This window comes from Leuciscus leuciscus (genome assembly GCF_965113295.1).
Source record: "Leuciscus leuciscus genome assembly, chromosome: 20".
NCBI classification, from domain to species: Eukaryota; Metazoa; Chordata; class Actinopteri; order Cypriniformes; family Leuciscidae; genus Leuciscus; species Leuciscus leuciscus.
The window spans coordinates 35783025-35802952 of NC_138744.1; the positions used below are offsets into that span (position 1 = coordinate 35783025).

Sequence of the window (19928 nt, forward strand, 5' to 3'; positions counted from 1 at the left end):
TGGCACAAACAGGGAGCGAGACCCAAAGGCACTCGAGACATCAGATTGTCACGAGCCTCACATATTACCGCAGTAGCATCCTCTACCCCAGATACAGCTCTGACAAGGACTGCAAACACTGGTCTCCTACCAACACCTATACATCTTGAGAACAGATTTGAAGTACTAATGAATGTAAATGAGGAATCCCCAAACATGATGAATATGATCGAACACAGACTGTATCAGCCAGTAGCTAACACTGATGCTAACTGGCGCTCAAGGTCGAGCAGACAGCGGCACTCAGCTCAGAGCACAGCCGAGCCAAGGACTCTGATAGTGGGGGACTCCATAATCAGAAACATTAGCTGCAGGGATACAACTACATGCTGCCTTCCACAAGCTACAACTTCTGATATAAACAGGGAACTTCAAAACATTCTGATGAAACATAAGACTGCAAATCGACTCATAATTCATGTGGGGAAGAATGATATTCATAAAGAGCAGTCAGAACTCCTTAAGAAGGATTTCAATGAACTTCTTGAAACACTTAAAAGACTGAAAGTTCAAACATTCATCAGTGGACCACTCCCAGCAAGAGGAACAAACAGGTTTTCACGGCTGCTTGGGCTAAATACATGGCTGCAAAAAACCTGCAATATAAAAGGAGTAAACTTCATTGACAACTTCAATCTTTTCTGGAGTCAGAGACAACTATTTCATCGGGATGGCCATCACCCAAACAAACTTGGTTCAAGAGTGTTAAAGGACAAAATCGACTTCTCCCTCAATCATCCTTCTGCAGTGTGTGTCAATCTGAACGACACACACACACCTGGAAACAGTATGAATGACCACAGGACTTCACTTCAGAATGGACATGATGTTGACATATCACACAAGGACAATGATAACACCACTGAGCCACAACAACCTCTGCTCACGGACACAATCTCAGCTGAGCCCTGCCCACAGAGCTCACCACAGACAGTCATATCAGAACTGCTCCAAGATTCAGCACCCAAGGACGACTTCCTGGAAAACAGCCAGGGAAGCCAGGACAGCATATCCCAGCCTCCGATAACACCTGAGCAACAGCCCCTTTCACCAGATACTTTCTCACTCTCGCCAGCAACTCCACTTTTGTGCTTCTCACAGAAAATGGAAGAACTCGTGCATGCTGGAACCAGACTATCCCACTCTTTTGCTGCAAGCCCCCAGATACCAACCAAAAAACGTCAGGCACCTCAAACACCGAAGCCTGCGCGCCGAGCTCGCCCGCCCCCTGCCTCTGTGAGAGCTCTTCGGCCTCTGCCACAACGCCAGGGCCCACACCCTCCTCCATCTGCTCGAGGTGAACCAAAAACAACTGATACCAGCTCTCAGTGATGTGTTTTGGGTTCCTGTTATGATAACAGTAACCTTCTCAAATGTTTACAGAACAAGCGGGAACCCAGTGTGCCTGTATCTTTCTCTATTGCTGTTCTATTACAAGATAGAAAGTCTAAGGCCTTCAATAGCCGTACAGCAAACCCAACTAATCTGGTGCCTATTACATGTCAAACTAAGATTGCTGTGGGGACAAAAAGTAAGACTGTTAAGTTAGCACTTTTAAACATTCGCTCACTTAAAAATAAATCACTTCTAGTCAACGACTTAATAACCACAAACAACCTGGACTTTATGTTTCTAAATGAAACCTGGCTAGAAGACAGCTGCAGTGCAACAATCCTCAATGAAACATCCCCTCCTAACTTTACTTTTATGAGTGTCTGCAGAGCTGTTAAGAGAGGTGGGGGTCTAGCTATGGAGGTATTTTTTGTGCAAAACTACTGAACGCCTGTGACAGTGGAATTTGTAGTTGTAGAGAATAGCCACACATGTGTATCAGTAAATTTGAAGTCACAGAGAGAAATGTTTTAAGAGTTGCAAACTTGTAGACTTTTTTTTATCTTCCACAAACACAACACAACAGTTACACCTTCTCAAATTCTTCATTGCAGGTGCACAAATCCTATTCTACAAATCACAAATTAAGAAACTCATACGCTCACATGTTTGCTTCAGTTGCTGCAGTGAATATGGTGCAAAACGCATTTACACACCCGCATCAAGAAATGTGAAGTCACGGAGAGATTTTGCTCATCTGCAAATCAGTATGTGAATTCATCCAATGAGAGTTGCACACTTGTAGAATATTTTCTCATAAATGTCTTGTATATTTTTCTAGCACAAACACAAGTACATAACCACAGCTGCTTGAATCTGCTGCGACGAATCTCAAACACTGTTTTTCGCTTAAGTGACAAGTTTCGCGCGCTCTCCCTTTTGCACCAAGTGCACCGTGAAATGTGGGGCAAAAGTGAGTTGTGCATCTGTAGAGCCAGTGGGCGGAGCCTACATGAATATTCATGAGTTTCCCGGCCGGGCATGCGCGTGGAACTGCTCATTGTAGTTCACGCTCCTCGTTTCTCAGCAGGTTTAATGGATTATTTAAAAAAAGGTAAATATAGTTTCAGCGCGAACTTAAACTACAATTGTGTATCGTTTTGTTAAACTCATAATGTTTTTATTAGTTTGCACGTTTTGTGCATTCGTTAATGACTAAATGATTGCTGGCATTCACTTCGTGTAGGCCTATATAAAGCACAGCAAACTTCAACTCGTTCATTTCGTTGTGCTTTTCCTCTGTACATTGCAATGCTTTAAACTGTCTTTTGTTATCATTTGTTGAATGTCACTGCAATAAAAAAAAAAATAAAAAAAAATAACGTTCCACTTTTACCGTAAAACCAAAAAATTCCAGAACACCTGAATGATTACAGCAACACTTATTTCCAACAGAAGAGCAGAATATTCCTAAATACATGAACCATTACCATTTAATTTATTTATTGCTAAGCTCTTCTGATACCTTACCTTATGAAGCTTTACAACTGTGTCATCTCTGGCAATAATCTCTGGGAAATAACTCCACAACCATATCCATGTCCAAATAAACATTTTGCACCCTACACTGATGTTTCTCTTTGTCATGTTCTTTCTTTGACCTTATGTGTTGCTCTGTGTGCCTGGATGATACACAATGATGACCATTGATACAAATGCATGATCTACTTCCGACTTGAACTCTTGAAAATGAAACCTTTAAACTTTGTTGGATCAATGTTAAAACATGACATTCTGGTATTTAAGATTTGCATGACAAAAGTTTGGAATCACTATGATTTAAGAAATGTTATACATTTATAGCAGGCAAGGTCAATTTCCACACTTCATTAAGCAGCACAACCATTTTCAACTGTGATAATAATCAGAAATGTTTCTTGAGCAGCAAATCAGTATTAGAATGATTTCTGAAGGGTCATGTGACAGAGCTGAATCCTGGAAATGGTGCCATGGACGAGACCCTCCATCTCTCCACCTGCCCTTACGAGACCCTCCATCACTCCACCTGCTCTTATGAGACCCTCCATCACTCCACCTGCTCTTATGAGACCCTCCATCACTCCACCTGCTCTTATGAGACCCTCCATCACTCCACCTGCCCTTACGAGACCCTCCATCACTCCACCTGCTCTTATGAGACCCTCCATCTCTCCACCTGCTCTTATGAGACCCTCCATCTCTCCACCTGCTCTTATGAGACCCTCCATCACTCCACCTGCCCTTACGAGACCCTCCATCACTCCACCTGCTCTTATGAGACCCTCCATCTCTCCACCTGCTCTTATGAGACCCTCCATCTCTCCACCTGCACTTATGAGACCCTCCCATCACTCCACCTGCTCTTATGAGACCCTCCATCTCTCCACCTGCTCTTATGAGACCCTCCATCACTCCACCTGCCCTTACGAGACCCTCCATCACTCCACCTGCTCTTACGAGACCCTCCATCACTCCACCTGCTCTTATGAGACCCTCCATCTCTCCACCTGCTCTTATGAGACCCTCCATCACTCCACCTGCCCTTACGAGACCCTCCATCACTCCACCTGCTCTTATGAGACCCTCCATCACTCCACCTGCTCTTATGAGACCCTCCATCACTCCACCTGCTCTTATGAGACCCTCCATCACTCCACCCGCTCTTATGAGACCCTCCATCACTCCACCTGCCCTTATTGCCTCAGATTGTGAAGCACAACACACCTGCCCTTATTGCCTCAGATTGTGAAGCACAACACATCACGCAACAACCTCAGGCACGAAGGAACGGCTCACCTCTGGCGGTCAGCTGATTAATCAGAATAAAGCTGCAGAATGGGAACCGCTGTGTTGAGATGGCAGAAGGATGTGGGGTTCAGCGCCTGTAGCCTACATACATGAATGTAGTTTGAATAAAGCTTTATTTCATGTGTTGACTTGTATATGCATTTGTTTATTGTGTGATGGTGACTTTCATTCATTCTTTTACTAATTTATTAATATTTCTCATTGTTGTCAGTAAATAAAATAAAATAATTTAATTAATTAATGCTTTAATTAATTGTTTGAATGAAAATGTAGATATGTTCACTATATACACATCTAGAGTGTATTCATGCATAGCTATGTCATATGACATACATTACATTTTGTTTGTTTTATTGAATTATATCATTTTCAGTAAAAAGTAATATAATTAAGTATTGGTCAGCATTTATCGTTGTTATTATTGTATGTTTTGGGGTGGGATAGCAATGCAATTCATTCTGGGGTAATATAAATTTTTTATATTAATGATACTTACATTTTTCGAGTATAAAATCAACAGTTTTCTCCAAAGACGAATCTTCGCACAGCTGCCCTTTGTGCAGACATTACAAACGCTGAGGAAAACCGTTCTAGGTAGGGCTGTAGAGTTACTGATGTTATGAGGTGTATGTATATATATATATATATATATATATATATATATATATATATATATATATATATATATATATATGTCATGGGTTCGCATATATACATAATATGAGATTTTATACACAGGAAAAAAGAACCTACAAGGTTGAATATCTTAATATATATTTTCTTAAATAATTCATTATAATACATTTAAAAAATGATTTTTTTGTTATTTATAGGTCTAGGCCTGAGGGATGAAACGAGTTAAATTCAACAAGAAAAAGAGGAAAACATAAAGAAGATTTAAGCTACTTTTGCTTGTGGATGAAAATGTTTGGATATAAAATAAAGAAATTAACAACATATTCAAGAGATGACCATTTTTGGATTTCGTAATAAAAATAAATAATATCGTTAAGAATAAAACGGTGGGTCACATTAGTAGGGTTAAATATAAGAACATAAATGTATTCACAAAATAAATGGGCAGCAGTTTCTTCAAAAAGACCACAAAATGAGCAAGTTTAATCAATATCAAGATATTTACAGACAGATGAATTAAACGTGTTAACGCTTGTTAACGCTGGTGATAACGCATCGTAGGTCACATGATAACGTCAACATGGCAGATGTCCGGTTCGCATTCATACTTAACGAGATCAGGCTATAAAGTACCTACTCTTTTAGCGCTTTCGAAGTAAGTACTTATTGAAATTAAGTACCTACTCATTGAATATGCGGTTTCGAACGCAGCCCTTGTCTTGCTGTGTCTCAATTCACCTACTTATACTATACCCTAACAGTATGTACTGTTTTTGTGAAGACTCTCTTCTTGACCATCGGTCGCACACATCAGCCATGTTTTGTAGTTTTCTGAACACTTTTTACTTGTGTTTGTAGTTCTGAACTGAATCCTCCTCCAAAGCGCAATGGGTTGTGGGCAATATTAGCCGTTATAGTGAGCACGGATCCACACTTCGAAAATCGACCAGAAATAGTAGACCATCTGGGGACTTCTGGCATACTCTTTTCAACATACTATGTTTTGGGACACACTTATTTTAATCTCACATACTGTTTAGGATGGATAGTATGGACATTGAGACACAGGGTCAGTCTCTCTTATTTGATAAAAGGGCTGTATCCAAAATCGCATAGTTCCCTACTATATAGTTGGCGAAAAACAGTATATGACAAAAGTACGTTCGAATTTACAGAACTCATAAAAGAGTAGGCAAAAAGTACCCAGATGATCTACTACTTCCGGCTAGATTCGAAAGTGTTCATACGATGGACACTTTACTACCCCATGAGGCCTCAGGAGAAGATTTGTGAATGGCAGTGAAGCGACAACTGATGCTGGAAGGTCACATGACAATGATAACATGGTGAATGTAGTATATATGAATTTCATTCATACTACACATAACATACTTTTTAGAGGTTGTGAAATAATTACTTATTCAAAATAAATACCTACTCAAGAGTATGTGATTTCAGATGCAGCCATTGAGCGGACATTTACAAGACACCATTTTCAAATAAAAACAGACAACTTATGCATTTTGGCCATTTATTTTCATCACCACAGAGTTTTGGAGGCCTAAAAACACAAACATTTAAAAAAGGGTTTCAAAGTGCAAGTTTAGCAAACGAGCATTAGCAAACGAGAACAGCCTGGAAAGTCACTAGAAGATTTTACATTATCTACATTCATTCACAATTTTACAAACAAGCTTGTCTATGACAGAAACTTACTGTAATCTAAAAAGAACCTGAGTTCAAATGATAGACTAGAGATTCATAAATACAGATCCCAGAGAGAGAGGGTGTTTTTAGTTTTGTATGACCTCTAGGGCTTAGTGATCAAACGTCAGATGAAGTTTATTATAAACTATTAAGCATCACAATATTCATATACAAACTGTGAGAGCACAGGAATACAATAGGGAGAACAACACCATCACATCAGCAGTGCTTCATGGTACAAGGTGTTCCCGCACAGCAGTTTTGGAATCATTTGCTTGCCAAATTCTTAAGAGAATCATAGATATGTTTTTCGTTAGGAAATTCTGCTGTTAAACGAAAAACATGTAATGTAAACTGATGGCTTCAAAAGCATATACCAATTAACCTTGGAGCTTACAGTAGCTGCATTTAAAATGCTCAATTTAAGATTACCCATTTATAAACTTCTGGAACCCTATGGTTGGATGGTATTTGATGCAAAATGACAAGTCAGAAACAAGCAAGGATTGGTTTGTCAGTTTTATTAAGAACCTCTCTTTTGCCCTTGAACCATTACAGGACCAAGTGAGGCCTTGCCTTCCCACTGAATGCCTAGACAGAAGAGAGCCAAGTTAGAGCACTTGAATAAAAGCAACCTTAGAAAGAGCAAATGCTACCAACCTCCATAGGGAGAAGCAGCAAATTCATCAGGACCACATGTTGAGTCACAGCAACCACAAACTTGGTCGTTTCCATCAGCAGCAATCCACCTGCAAAAAGACAAGACACGGAACCTTCAAAATGAACAAAGTCCATACATTTTTTTTTTTTTATTTAATAAAATAAAGTACCCATTGGCAAAGGAACAGGATTTGCGCTGAGCATCACTGGGTGCAGAAGCAATAGTTGCCTTCAGAATACATGTTATGTAGATCTGCAAGGGATGTCATACAAATCACAAAACCAAAGCAGACCAGAAGAGAAAACAAATTAACGCATGATATTCGTAATACATACAGAAAGACTGTTGCCCTCATGGAACATAAACGCCTCCAGCTGGAAGTGGATCTTGTCAACCTGAGACCGAGGCATGAAGCGGGAGCTGGAAGCTGTAGTTTTGGCATCCACAAAGCACCTGATGACAAAACAATCACAAAAAGTAACTCATGAATGTCAATTGTAGAGCATCAAGCAACTAGACTTTACCCATGACTCTGTGACAGTGATTACAAACAACTTAAAACAGTCCTACCGCATCAAGGGCCATGACCTTACCCATGATTCTCAATGAAGGAATATCTTGGAAGGGAGTTCACATCAGGTACTTGAGTGGCCACACAGCGGTCCACAAACACACGCAGAGGCACATGATTGTACTGATACACAGATGCCTCGATGTTAATAACGTCACCCAGGAAATAGGAGTATGAAGGCCTCTGATAGGACCAATCATCTACACAAATAAAAATGTATAATTATTTTTAAGTACACAGCCACAATAGCAAGGGTAAAGGTGTATTTTATTGAAAGAAACAACCTGTACCAACCCATCATGATCTTCAGGGAGAACAGCAAGACCTCTTCACCAGCCTTGGTTGAGGCATAAGGGAACCATGTTGGCCTCAAGGCATCACTGCTTACATTTTGAAGCCTGCGGTTCATGAAAGTACCCATTAAATGGTCTCCCAGTTGCTCGAGAAAGTACAGAAAGTCACAGAGATCATTTACCTTTGATAATGGCATTGAACACCAACAATTGCACCATCGGCCCGGGTAATCGGAATACCTGCAAGCGCCTCAGGGGTGTAGGTAAGAGAGAAGGTGTAGACAAGCTCATCCTCATTCATCTGGAAAAAGACTGTGGTTACCAAGAGGGTCATCCCAGAGACTTCACGTATACCAAGACAGTGCCCTCATATTACTATGAATGGGAAAGTGCTCGGTGCAATAGTGGAATGACTCCACAATAAGAGCATCAAAATGTTGTTGATTATTTAAAGGCAAGTAGTTTGAAAATTCAGGATTTTCAAACAGCTAAGACCAAGTAAACTGACTTTCCTTGAAAGATTTTGGCTATCTTCTGCCACACCAAAATAACCCATTAAGATTTATGAGTTCTTACCATCAGCAAGCTGATGCAGTTCTGTAACTCATAGTCAAAGATGAGCACTCTTGACTCAGGATCCTGACCAACAACAGGACATCCACCTAGAGACAGACCAGTTGGCTGGATCAACTGACCATTGCTGAAAAAGTCCTGCTGGACCTCTACAAGAACCCGATTCTCGCCGCATTGAACCGCTACGCTGCTGGGAGTCACGGGTTGCCTCAACTGGAAGTCCACCGCCAACTCACGCTGCACCTCGGGAACAACGGGATACCTCCAATCCAAAGGCTTCACTGGACCCTGCAACAGCTGCTTTTCCTGAAGGCCAAAAGGCTCCTGTGCAAGGCTTTTGAAGTCGGGACCCAAAGGACTCTGAAACTGAGAAGCCACTTGCAAAGGGTTCCAGAGCCTTAGAGGAGAAAGGGCAGGACTTCTGGAAGCTGGATCTGATTTTGGCCCTATGCTTCTTGGACTGTGACTGTACCTTAAACTTCCCCAGACATCAGGCAGATCAAATGCAACAATCACAACCATCACTAAGACAACTTTCAGAAACCCCATCCTAACAAACTTTGATTCAAACACCACAACACACACCAGTACTTGGCTTTGCCTGTTTGTATACCTTTGAATTAAGGTGGCTCCACCCCTTTTACCTTAATTGATTACCTTTGATTTTCCTCTGGACCTGTAGAGTTTATGCATTAGCCAATGAGAGCGTGCTATAATGTCACTAGCCGGATATGTCATTATCAAACATCGCAGAGATCAGTGATGCGGGTGCTTTCAAATGTGAGTAAACACGGTTCCTTGTGTTAAAATTGCATGTGTTGAACTAATGTAGAGTAAACTATTGAATTAATATTATTATTATTATTATTATTAATTGTTGAAGGTGTAAAGACGTTACACAGTATAGTATAGTTGTGATGTTGCTGTAAAAAGACGTTTTATTATGTATAGCTAACAGGGGAGCTCCAGTAAGGACACGTAAGTTACGTCTCTAAAGTGGATTTACATAAACCATATACATCTTAAAGACGCTTATTTTAAATGTCTATTTACATCTGGCAGGAAAATCTTCAATAAGTATTGCAGAAGAGCACATCACAACATGAAATAGACATCTGAGTGATGTATGTGTGCTATTATGTAGAACAAATCTATAAAGTAACTAAACATAAGTTATCTATTTTATTTGTCCATTAGTACTGTTGATAAATTGAAGAACATTTATGTTGGATAAAAAGTTAAAACAAACTCAACATGTAAATGTAGTGTTGAGCTCATAAATCACAGAAGTAATGTGAATCTCATCTGGATGTTACAGGGTCAGATGAACAGATGTGTGTTTATCCAGTGGAGAGTGGCTCATGAAGCTGAATGCTGCCATCAAAGGCTTTGAGTGAGTATACTACAGAAGTGAATAACAACAACTATTTAAATATTAAGTTGTAGTTTATTTTAATTATTGTAATTTTAAACAGAGCTATTACAGCACTTTTCTGATTCTTGATTTCTGTGCATTTGCTGCACAGCTTTTGTGGTAGAGCAGGACCTGCAAGGAAAGGTGATGGCGGCGTTTGTGAAAAAAAGCGTTTTTGTCTTCTAAATAATAATGAAATCAAATGACATTGTGCTGTTAAAATGACTGCAGTTATGTATGTGCATTTTTGTAGGATCTGAAATGTCAGCAGACCGGTGTGAGCACTGAGGATGAAGAGCACAGTGACACTGAAATCTAGAGTAAAATGAGCTCTGCCATCACAATATTTTTTTTTTTAACATTAAAATAGAAAACAGTTGATAAAAATATTTCACAATATTACTGTTTTTCAGATAAATGTAGTCTTGGTACCTTAGAGGTGCCTTACCTTAGAACCTTACTAATACCATACTTTTGAACAGTGTATATATTATTATATCAAAACCAGCACAAGCACACCTTGCAATCAAAACATTAAAAATAATATAGTTATATAGAACATCAAATTTGTGGCTTATTATATTCCGTAAAATAATGTTAAGTGTTTTTTGTTTCTCATTTACAGTAACCTAGTTGTATCAAATGTAATTTATCCACTTTTGTCCATACAATTTTGTTTAATCCAAATTGTACGTATATGTATTAAAGCAACACATTCATGCTTGAGTTTGGTCTTAAATGATTTGGCTTATTTAAACGAACAAGAATTTAAGAACAATCACACCAGGATATATTATATATATTTTAAAAAGTGTTAGCCCACAGATACATTTATGAGGGTTTATTTAATTTATTGCAATCAACAAATGATAACAATTAGTAAAAGCCACAGTTTTAAAGCTTCGCAAGGTGCAATTTAAGTTGTATACTGGCCTACACGAAGTGAATGCCAGCAATCATTCAGTCAGTGACGAATTAATAAAAACATTATGAGTTTAACAAAACGATACACAATTGTAGTTTAAGTTCGCGCTGAAACTATATTTACCTTTTTTTAAATAATCCATTAAACCTGCTGAGAAACGAGGAGCGTGAACTACAATGAGCAGTTCCACGCGCATGCCCGGCCGGGAAACTCATGAATATTCATGTAGGCTCCGCCCACTGGCTCTACAGATGCACAACTCACTTTTGCCCCACATTTCACGGTGCACTTGGTGCAAAAGGGAGAGCGCGCGAAACTTGTCACTTAAGCGAAAAACAGTGTTTGAGATTCGTCGCAGCAGATTCAAGCAGCTGTGGTTATGTACTTGTGTTTGTGCTAGAAAAATATACAAGACATTTATGAGAAAATATTCTACAAGTGTGCAACTCTCATTGGATGAATTCACATACTGATTTGCAGATGAGCAAAATTTCTCCGTGACTTCACATTTTTTGATGCAGGTGTGTAAATGCGTTTTGCACCATATTCACTGCAGCAACTGTAGCAAACATGTGAGCGTATGAGTTTCTTAATTTGTGATTTGTAGAATAGGATTTGTGCACCTGCAATGAAGAATTTGAGAAGGTGTAACTGTTGTGTTGTGTTTGTGGAAGATAAAAAAAAGTCTACAAGTTTGCAACTCTTAAAACATTTCTCTCTGTGACTTCAAATTTACTGATACACATGTGTGGCTATTCTCTACAACTACAAATTCCACTGTCACAGGCGTTCAGTAGTTTTGCACCAAAAATACCTCCATATCTAGCTGCTCTTTTTAAAGATATCTATCAATGTAAGCAAATATCATTTGGGAATTACCCGTCTTTCGAACATCTGGGTACTGTGTTAAAAGGTGCTCCTCGCATTTTACTTATCATTATTTACAGGCCTCCAAAATATTCTCCAGCCTTTGCTGAGGACTTTACAGAACTGTTATCAACAATTACCTCAGAGTTTGACTGTTTTGCCATTGCTGGAGATTTTAACATTCACATAGATAATGCAGAAAACAATATGGCAAAAGAAATCAAAACTGTTTTAAAAACTTTTGATCTGACTCAGCATGTACATGGACCCACACACAATCATGGACACACTCTAGATTTACTTATCAGTAAGGGTCTAAACATTTCATCGATTGTTATTAAGGATGTAGCACTGTCTGATCATTTCTGTATTTTCTTTGATATATTGATCTCTCCTGCCACTGAAGCTAGATCTGTGTCTGTCAAGAAGAGATGCTTAAATGAGAACACTAGTGTACTATTTATGAAGGCTATATCTTTAACACCAAGCATATCTGCTGACTCTGTTGATTTTCTCCTTGATTCTTTTAACTCAAAAGTTAAAAATATAATTGATGATATTGCTCCTGTTAAAGTCAGGAAGAAGAGTGGCAGACAAAAAGCACCTTGGAGAAACTCAACAGCAGTGCAACATATGAAAAGACAATGCAGAAAAGCAGAGCGCATGTGGCGGAAGACAAAACTTGTAGTCCATTATAACATCTACAAAGACAGCCTGCATGCTTTCAATATGGAACTAGGCAAAGCTAGACAGACTTTCTTCTCAAATATTATAAACAGCAATTTAAACAACACACGCACTCTTTTTGCTACTGTAGAGAGACTGACAAACCCCCCAAGCCAGATTCCTAGTGAAATGCTCTCAAACAGCAAGTGCAGTGAGTTTGCTTCTTTCTTCTCTGAGAAAATCAATAATATCAGAAAGGTGATCAGCGCATCCTTGAGTTGCACTGAGGTCAGACAGATCAGACCACCTGAGAAAGTAGTTACTATGTCTGACTTCAAAGAAATTGATGGCAAAATTTTGGAAGAAACCGTACAACACCTTAAAACATCAACATGCGCTCTTGACACACTTCCCACATCTTTTTTCAAAAGTGTGCTAAACAGTTTAGAAGCAGATCTTCTAGAAGTGGTAAATGCCTCACTTCTCTCTGGGAGTTTTCCAAACTCCCTGAAAACTGCAGTTGTCAAGCCCCTCCTGAAAAAGAGCAATCTGGATAAGACCATATTAAGCAACTATAGACCGATCTCAAATCTTCCTTTCATAGGCAAGCTCATTGAAAAAGTTATCTTCAATCAGCTGAACAAATTCTTAAGCTCAAATGGTTACTTTGACAATTTTCAATCTGGTTTCCGACCGCATCACAGCACAGAGACAGCGCTCATAAAGATAATAAACGATATTCGCTTAAATACTGATTCAGGAAAATTATCAGTGCTGGTACTACTCGACCTCAGTGCTGCATTTGACACTGTCGATCATAACATACTTCTTGACAGGCTGGAAAACTGGGTGGGGCTTTCTGGGATAGTCCTAAAATGGTTCAGGTCATACTTAGATGGGAGAGGTTATTATGTTAGTATAGGAGACCATAAGTCTGAGTGGACATCCATGACATGCGGAGTCCCTCAAGGCTCAATCCTTGCGCCACTCCTGTTCAACCTGTATATGCTCCCAATGAGCCAAATAATGAGAAATAACCAAATTGCTTACCACAGCTATGCAGACGACACACAGCTGTACTTAGCCCTATCGCCTAACGATTACAGCCCCATTGACTCCTTGTGCCGATGCATTGACGAAGTCAACAGTTGGATGTGTCAAAACTTTCTTCAATTAAACAAAGACAAAACTGAAGTTATTGCGTTTGGAAACAAAGATGAAGTTCTCAAGGTGAACACATACCTTCACTCTAGGGGTCAAACAACTAAACATCAAGTCAGGAATCTTGGTGTGACACTAGAGTCAGACCTTAGTTTCAGTAGTCATGTCAAAGCAATAACTAAATCAGCATACTATCATCTGAAAAATATTGCAAGAATTAGATGCTTTGTTTCCAGGCAAGACTTAGAGAAACTTGTTCATGCTTTCATCACCAGCAGGGTGGATTATTGTAATGGACTCCTCACTGGCCTTCCCAAAAAGACCATAAGACAGTTGCAACTCATACAGAACGCTGCCGCTAGGATTCTGAGCAGAACCAGAAAATATGAACATATCACACCAGTCCTCAGGTCTTTACACTGGCTCCCAGTTAAATTTAGGATTGATTTTAAAGTACTATTACTGGTATATAAATCATTCAATGGCCTAGGACCTCAATACATTGCAGATATGCTCACTGAATATAAACCCAACAGATCACTCAGATCATTAGGATCATATCAGCTAGAAATACCAAGGGTTCACTCTAAACATGGTGAGTCTGCTTTTAGCTATTATGCCAGCCGCAGCTGGAACCAGCTTCCAGAAGAGATCAGATGTGCTCCTACAGTGGTCACATTCAAATCCAGACTCAAAACACTTCTGTTTAGCTATGCATTTACTGAATGAGCACTGTGCCGCTGTTCGTCCGACTGTTTGTACTGTACTGTATTTTATTTTATTTTTCTAAACTGTTTTAATTATCCTTATTTCTTTTAATTATTTTAATTTCTCCTATGTCAGCAGGGCATTTAGCCCGAAACTGTAAATGCCCACTCAGAAGGTAAAATAAAGTGATAATGTGAAAGTGACGTGTATTAATGTGGGTTTGAAAGTAGAACAGTGTTTAAATGACGATATTAAAGTTTTCGTCTGAGAAAGAATGTGAACGCAGTGCTAAAGAAAGTGAAAAGAACGTGTGAGTAAATGAGGGAGAAAAGAAAGTTAAAGGAAAGTTGATAGATGGAAGTCGAGAAAGAATGTGAACGCAGTGCTAAAGAAAGTGAAAAGAACGTGTGAGTAAATGAGGGAGAAAAGAAAGTTAAAGGAAAGTTGATAGATGGAAGTCGTAAGAAGATTGAAGGTTAAAAGAAGGAAAGATTTAAGTCTTAAGGGAATCCTTTGAAGGAAAGATCTATAATAATATTATTTTTTATTTTTAAAAGTACTGTATTTAATTTAATTTTTCTAAACTGTTTTAATTATTCTTATTTCTTTTTATTATTTTAATTTCTTCTATGTAAAGCACTTTGAATTGCCATTGTGTATGAAATGTGCTATATAAATAAACTTGCCTTGCCTTGCCTTGCCTACACTGTGTGATATTTTCCCCCATCTAGCGGTGAAATTGTATATGACTACCCAGTGAATATTAGTTTCTGTTCCTTTCAATTTCGAGGGCGTTTTAACTCCTACGGTGGCCGTATTATTCCAAGATTAACATGGCTTCCAGTTCGACTTCGTCCAATTGCGCCTTTAAAACTATCACCTGTGATCCGTCGCAGCACAGATTTATGTTACAAGGTAAACAATACTTTTTCACCATTGACGTGAGGAAAAGTAACGCAAGTTATACTAGAGGTCGTTCTGGCGTTATGCACAACCATGCTATGGTTAGACAAGCAACTATAAAACTTCGAATTTACACAAATAGGCTGGATTACCTGCCGAGAAGAAAGCAGGCAACTCCGGAGTCCGTTTTAAAATCTTTGCTCCTCATGAGCTCTTTCCATCTGGGAAAAGTTACTCCAGTATTGACTTTGGTCTTGCTGATTTGCCTGTCGCGTTGACGTTTTAATTCTCTCTTTCGCTTCCTTGGCGACTCTGCTACATGTCCTCGAAAATAGATCCTCCATCAGCAATCTTTCAAATCTGCCGGCAGTCGCGAGTAATCTCCCCCTCGCATTCGTCTCTGTGTCACTGAGTGTAAAGCGCGAAAGGCGAAGCTTGAATTTACAGGTATGTCCCTCTTTGGCTAATGTAGTTTCAAGATGGAGGGGCAACATGGCAACCGGCATTCGAACCCCTCACCCGTATGTACTGTACTTTCAATGGCTGATTATAAACTTACGAGAATACTTCATTACTTGAAAGAAGTAAATATACATTAATGAGCACATATATTTTTGAAAGAACTAAGTGTTTTTTGCTAAGAATCAACAAAAATCACACAGTGTAGCTTTAAGTAAGATATTTTAAATGACCTTCTGGAACCACGGTGTAGAGGACACTGGGGCTAGTTGTCACACTTCAATTTTTTTACTCCAGTGTGTGTGTGTGTGTGTGTGTGTGTGTGTGTGTGTGTGTGTGTGTGTGTGTGTGTGTGTGTGTAGACACAAACTCTAAACTCTTGACAAGTGCTGTTATTCTCAACTTAAACTAAAAATTATTACTTTGGGTAGTTAAAATAAAGATGAAATAAAATATAAATATTAGATGGAAAAACTTAAAAATAAGAAATGTTTATTAATACATTTATTTTGAAAAGCAAATCAATGACTAAAAATGAAATAAAAATAAAGGCTAAATTGAATGGAAAAACCCACCTGAATAAAATCGACAAAAGCTCATAACCAAATAACTCAACTTAAACTAAAATTAAGCTTTATTTTACATGAAATGCAGTTCAATTGCAACAACAATCTAAAGTATTCCCTAACTTCATTAAACTTCCTAAGTTTTTCAGCAACTTTTATACAGTAATATTATGAAACAGAATTCTCTTAATGGTAAAAATATATAATTTTAGTCAAACATTTTTTTTTATTAATATATATATATATATAAAACAACGTATACACCCTGATGTTCCATTCATAAAAATAAACGTATTTTAATAATTAAAATGGTAGTTTAATTTCCTCTCTTTCCATGTTTTCACCTCAACACTCTTTTCAGACACCAGTTTTCTTTGAGCTTCATTGGTACCAGAGTTTGACCACAGTTAATTTGTCACAGCGGTTTACAGTAAAAAATGACTCAAAATCAGGTTTTATTGAAGAATTGTAAAGATTTATTGGTAACACTTTATTTTACGGTGCCCTTGATACAGAGTAATTACTTAATTAGGTACTTAGTAATAGACGTTGTAATAACATGTAACAAAATGTACTTAACATGTAACTAAGTTATGGAACAGCCTGTACTTACAGATTGTAATTACACACATGTAATAGGCAGCTACTGTTACACATGTGTAACAAGCCGAGTTGGATGAGGTTTATAGATACACATGAAGTACACTTAAGTACATTCTTGATACACTTTATTTTACGTAGCTTATACCTGTGTAATATTATGTAATTACAATGTAATAAGGAAACTACTGCATGCATTTAAGCTGTGAACTAGTGAGTTAAATCAAACTAAGGCAGAGATGGATAAGGTATGTATACACAAAGTACACTTAAGTACATTCTTGATACACTTTATTTTACGTAGCTCATCCCTGTGTAACATTATGTAATTACAATGTAATTAGGAAACGACTGCATGCATTTAAGCTGTGAACTAGTGAGTTAAATCCAAGTAAGGCAGAGATGGATAAGGTATGTATACACAAAGTACACTTAAGTACATTCTTGATACACTTTATTTTACGTAGCTTATACCTGTGTAATATTATGTAATTACAATGTAATTAGGAAACTACTGCATGCTAGAGTTCTCAACGGGCCTGAAAATTACAACCCGACCCGACCCGGCCCGTGGTTTTTAAAGCCCGGACCCGATGTAACCCGACACATCAACTTGAATTATCTGCCCGAACCCGCGTTTTTTTTTTTTTTTTTTTTTTCATACACCTATTATCATGACCAGCAGACGGGAATTCAAATCAACCTTTAATGTTCACGCCTTTTAACAATACAAACAATAAACACTTTCCAGACCTCTGATTTTCCCACTCCTGTAGTAGCGACGGTGAATTCACCTGCGGCAAGTTTACTTTTCACCAACTCCATCTTCTCCAGGCTAAAGGCTTGCACGCAGCGGCGTCAGGTCTGCCCCCACCCCTCTCCATGATGCACGTTGCACGCAGCAGCCAGACTTTCTTTACGGTGAACAGCAGCGATGATTAATAAAAAATTGTTTGTTGTTGTTGTTTTTTTCACTGAGCGGAAAAGATTAAGCCCGAGGTCCGACCCGACCCGAGTCATTTGCTTATATTTCCGACCCGAACCCGGACCGAACCCGCGGGTCCCGTCGGGTTTGTCGGGCCGACCCGACCCGTTGAGAACTCTACTGCATGCATTTAAGTTGTGAACTAGTGAGTAAAATCAAACTAAGGCAGAGATGGATAAGGTATGTATACACAAAGTACACTTAAGTACATTCTTGATACACTTTATTTTACGTAGCTCATCCCTGTGTAATATTATGTAATTACAATGTAATTAGGAAACTACTGCATGCATTTAAGCTGTGAACTAGTGAGTTAAATCAAACTAAGGCAGATAAAGATAGGGTATGTATACACAAAGTACACTTAAGTACATTCTTGATACACTTTATTTTACGTAGCTTATCCCTGTGTAATATTATGTAATTACAATGTAATTAGGAAACTACTGCATGCATTTAAGCTGTGAACTAGTGAGTTAAATCAAAGTAAGGCAGAGATGGATAAGGTATGTATACACAAAGTACACTTAAGTACATTCTTGATACACTTTATTTTACGTAGCTTATACCTGTGTAATATTTTGTAATTGCAATGTAATTAGGAAGCTAATGCATGTATTTAAGCTATGATCTAGTGGGTTAATTCAGATGGATACCATTTGTAGATACACAGGAAGTGCACTTTAGTACAATCTTGATACACTTTACTTTATGTTACATACAAGTAATGTGTATGTAATATGTAACAGACTCGGCTTGTTACACATGTGTAACAGTAGCTGCCTATTACATGTGCGTAATTACAATCTGTAAGTATAGGCTGTTCCATAACTTAGTTACATGTTAAGTACATTTTGTTACATGTTATTACAAAGTCTATTACTAAGTAATTAATTAAGTAATTACTCTGTATCAAGGGCACCGTAAAATAAAGTGTTACCGATTTGGTTCATTTATGTTGCATATACTGTTACAGTGAATGCATACACATAATATGTAGCCAAATGATACTTTGGATTACCCTTTAATAAACTACTGCCTTTGGATCCTCAGCCTTTGCGTATCCGAGCAGTTTGTAACATTTATCATTGATACTATTATAGTTTTTGGTAATATTTTCAATTAGATTTCCTTTTTATTATAGGCCATTTTGTTTTCATTTGAACGTTTTCGTAATTTTGTTGTGTATATTGTCATTTTTTATTATTTGAGTACTTCAACTTAAACTAAATGTGTTTTTTTTTTTTCAAGTAACATTTATGGTTTTAGTTAATGATAATAACCCTGATCTAAAATGATTAGGAATTAATGTATTTCAAATAATTGTAATGCAGGTCCCACTTACCCTTGTAGGATTAATTTGTGTTTGAAGCAAAATCATTTTTGTAAAATGTTATACTATTAATTAAATAAGTCTTTCTCCTGTAAATTGCAAAAGATCTGTTGGCACATATACATTTTTCTTAAACTGTTTTGATTTGTAGAAGTTGTCCCGAGTCTCCTCTACTCATTTTAACCAGATCATCACCTAAACTAGCTGGAAGCGTCTCATGCAGCAGGACTCACTCATGGAGAGCAGAAGCGTCCGTAAAACAAAATGCTCTTGGTTGGATTGTGTCGGATAAAGAAAAGGAAAGGATGGTCTGTGTTGAAGACCTGCGGTTTGATATAACAATTTGCCATCATGACGGCACCGGTGGCTGCAGCCGCTTCGGTTCCTTCCTCGTTGACTTCAACAAAGGCTTTATTGGATCACCTTCGACATCACCAGGTCGTTGTTGGAGGACATGCCTGAAAGATTCACCTTCTGCACGTCGAAAACATCCTCCATTCCCATGCTGATCAGAAGACTCTTCATGTCGCAGGTTTCCTCCATCTTGAATCTGGACAGAGATACTTCAACCTCTTGTTTACACATGACTTCTGGTTTGGTCCATTCCATGAGCTTCTCGTAGGTCAGTGCCTTTTCACACTGGATAATTAGAGAGACATGTCAGATGAATAGTTGAAATAGT

At 38.3% G+C, this 19928-nt stretch overlaps 1 protein-coding gene and 1 pseudogene across 2 annotated transcripts in view; both read right to left on the minus strand.

Annotated features, from left to right (window-relative positions):
- Window positions 1–7069: 7069 nt before the first annotated feature.
- Window positions 7070–10521, minus strand: LOC309483398 (zona pellucida sperm-binding protein 3-like). Its single transcript, XM_082149227.1, has 8 exons — window positions 8663–10521; window positions 8269–8387; window positions 8088–8191; window positions 7816–7993; window positions 7558–7675; window positions 7392–7474; window positions 7222–7310; window positions 7070–7152 (listed from the first exon to the last, which is right to left on the minus strand). The coding sequence occupies exons 1-8, from the start codon at window positions 9206–9208 to the stop codon at window positions 7085–7087; spliced, it is 1305 nt and encodes a 434-aa protein (XP_082005353.1). The 5' UTR covers window positions 9209–10521; the 3' UTR covers window positions 7070–7084.
- Window positions 10522–18860: 8339 nt separating this feature from the next.
- LOC309483405 (leukocyte elastase inhibitor-like) overlaps window positions 18861–19928 on the minus strand; it is a 61555-nt pseudogene continuing 60487 nt past the window's right edge. Inside the window, exon 8 of the transcript XR_014211709.1 lies at window positions 18861–19885. The product of XR_014211709.1 is annotated as a leukocyte elastase inhibitor-like (transcript). The remainder of the gene's footprint in view (window positions 19886–19928) is intronic.

What these genes read in the sequence shown, in the direction of transcription:
- LOC309483398 (XM_082149227.1), bottom strand. Translation starts at nt 9,208, where the DNA reads ATGGGGTTTCTGAAAGTTGTCTTAGTGATGGTTGTGATTGTTGCATTT. An exon ending in GTTCAATGCCATTATCAAAG is followed by an intron (nt 8,192 to 8,268) that starts GTAAATGATCTC and finishes CATGAACCGCAG; the next exon opens with GCTTCAAAATGTAAGCAGTG. An exon ending in TGCTGCTTCTCCCTATGGAG is followed by an intron (nt 7,153 to 7,221) that starts GTTGGTAGCATT and finishes TCTTCTGTCTAG; the next exon opens with GCATTCAGTGGGAAGGCAAG.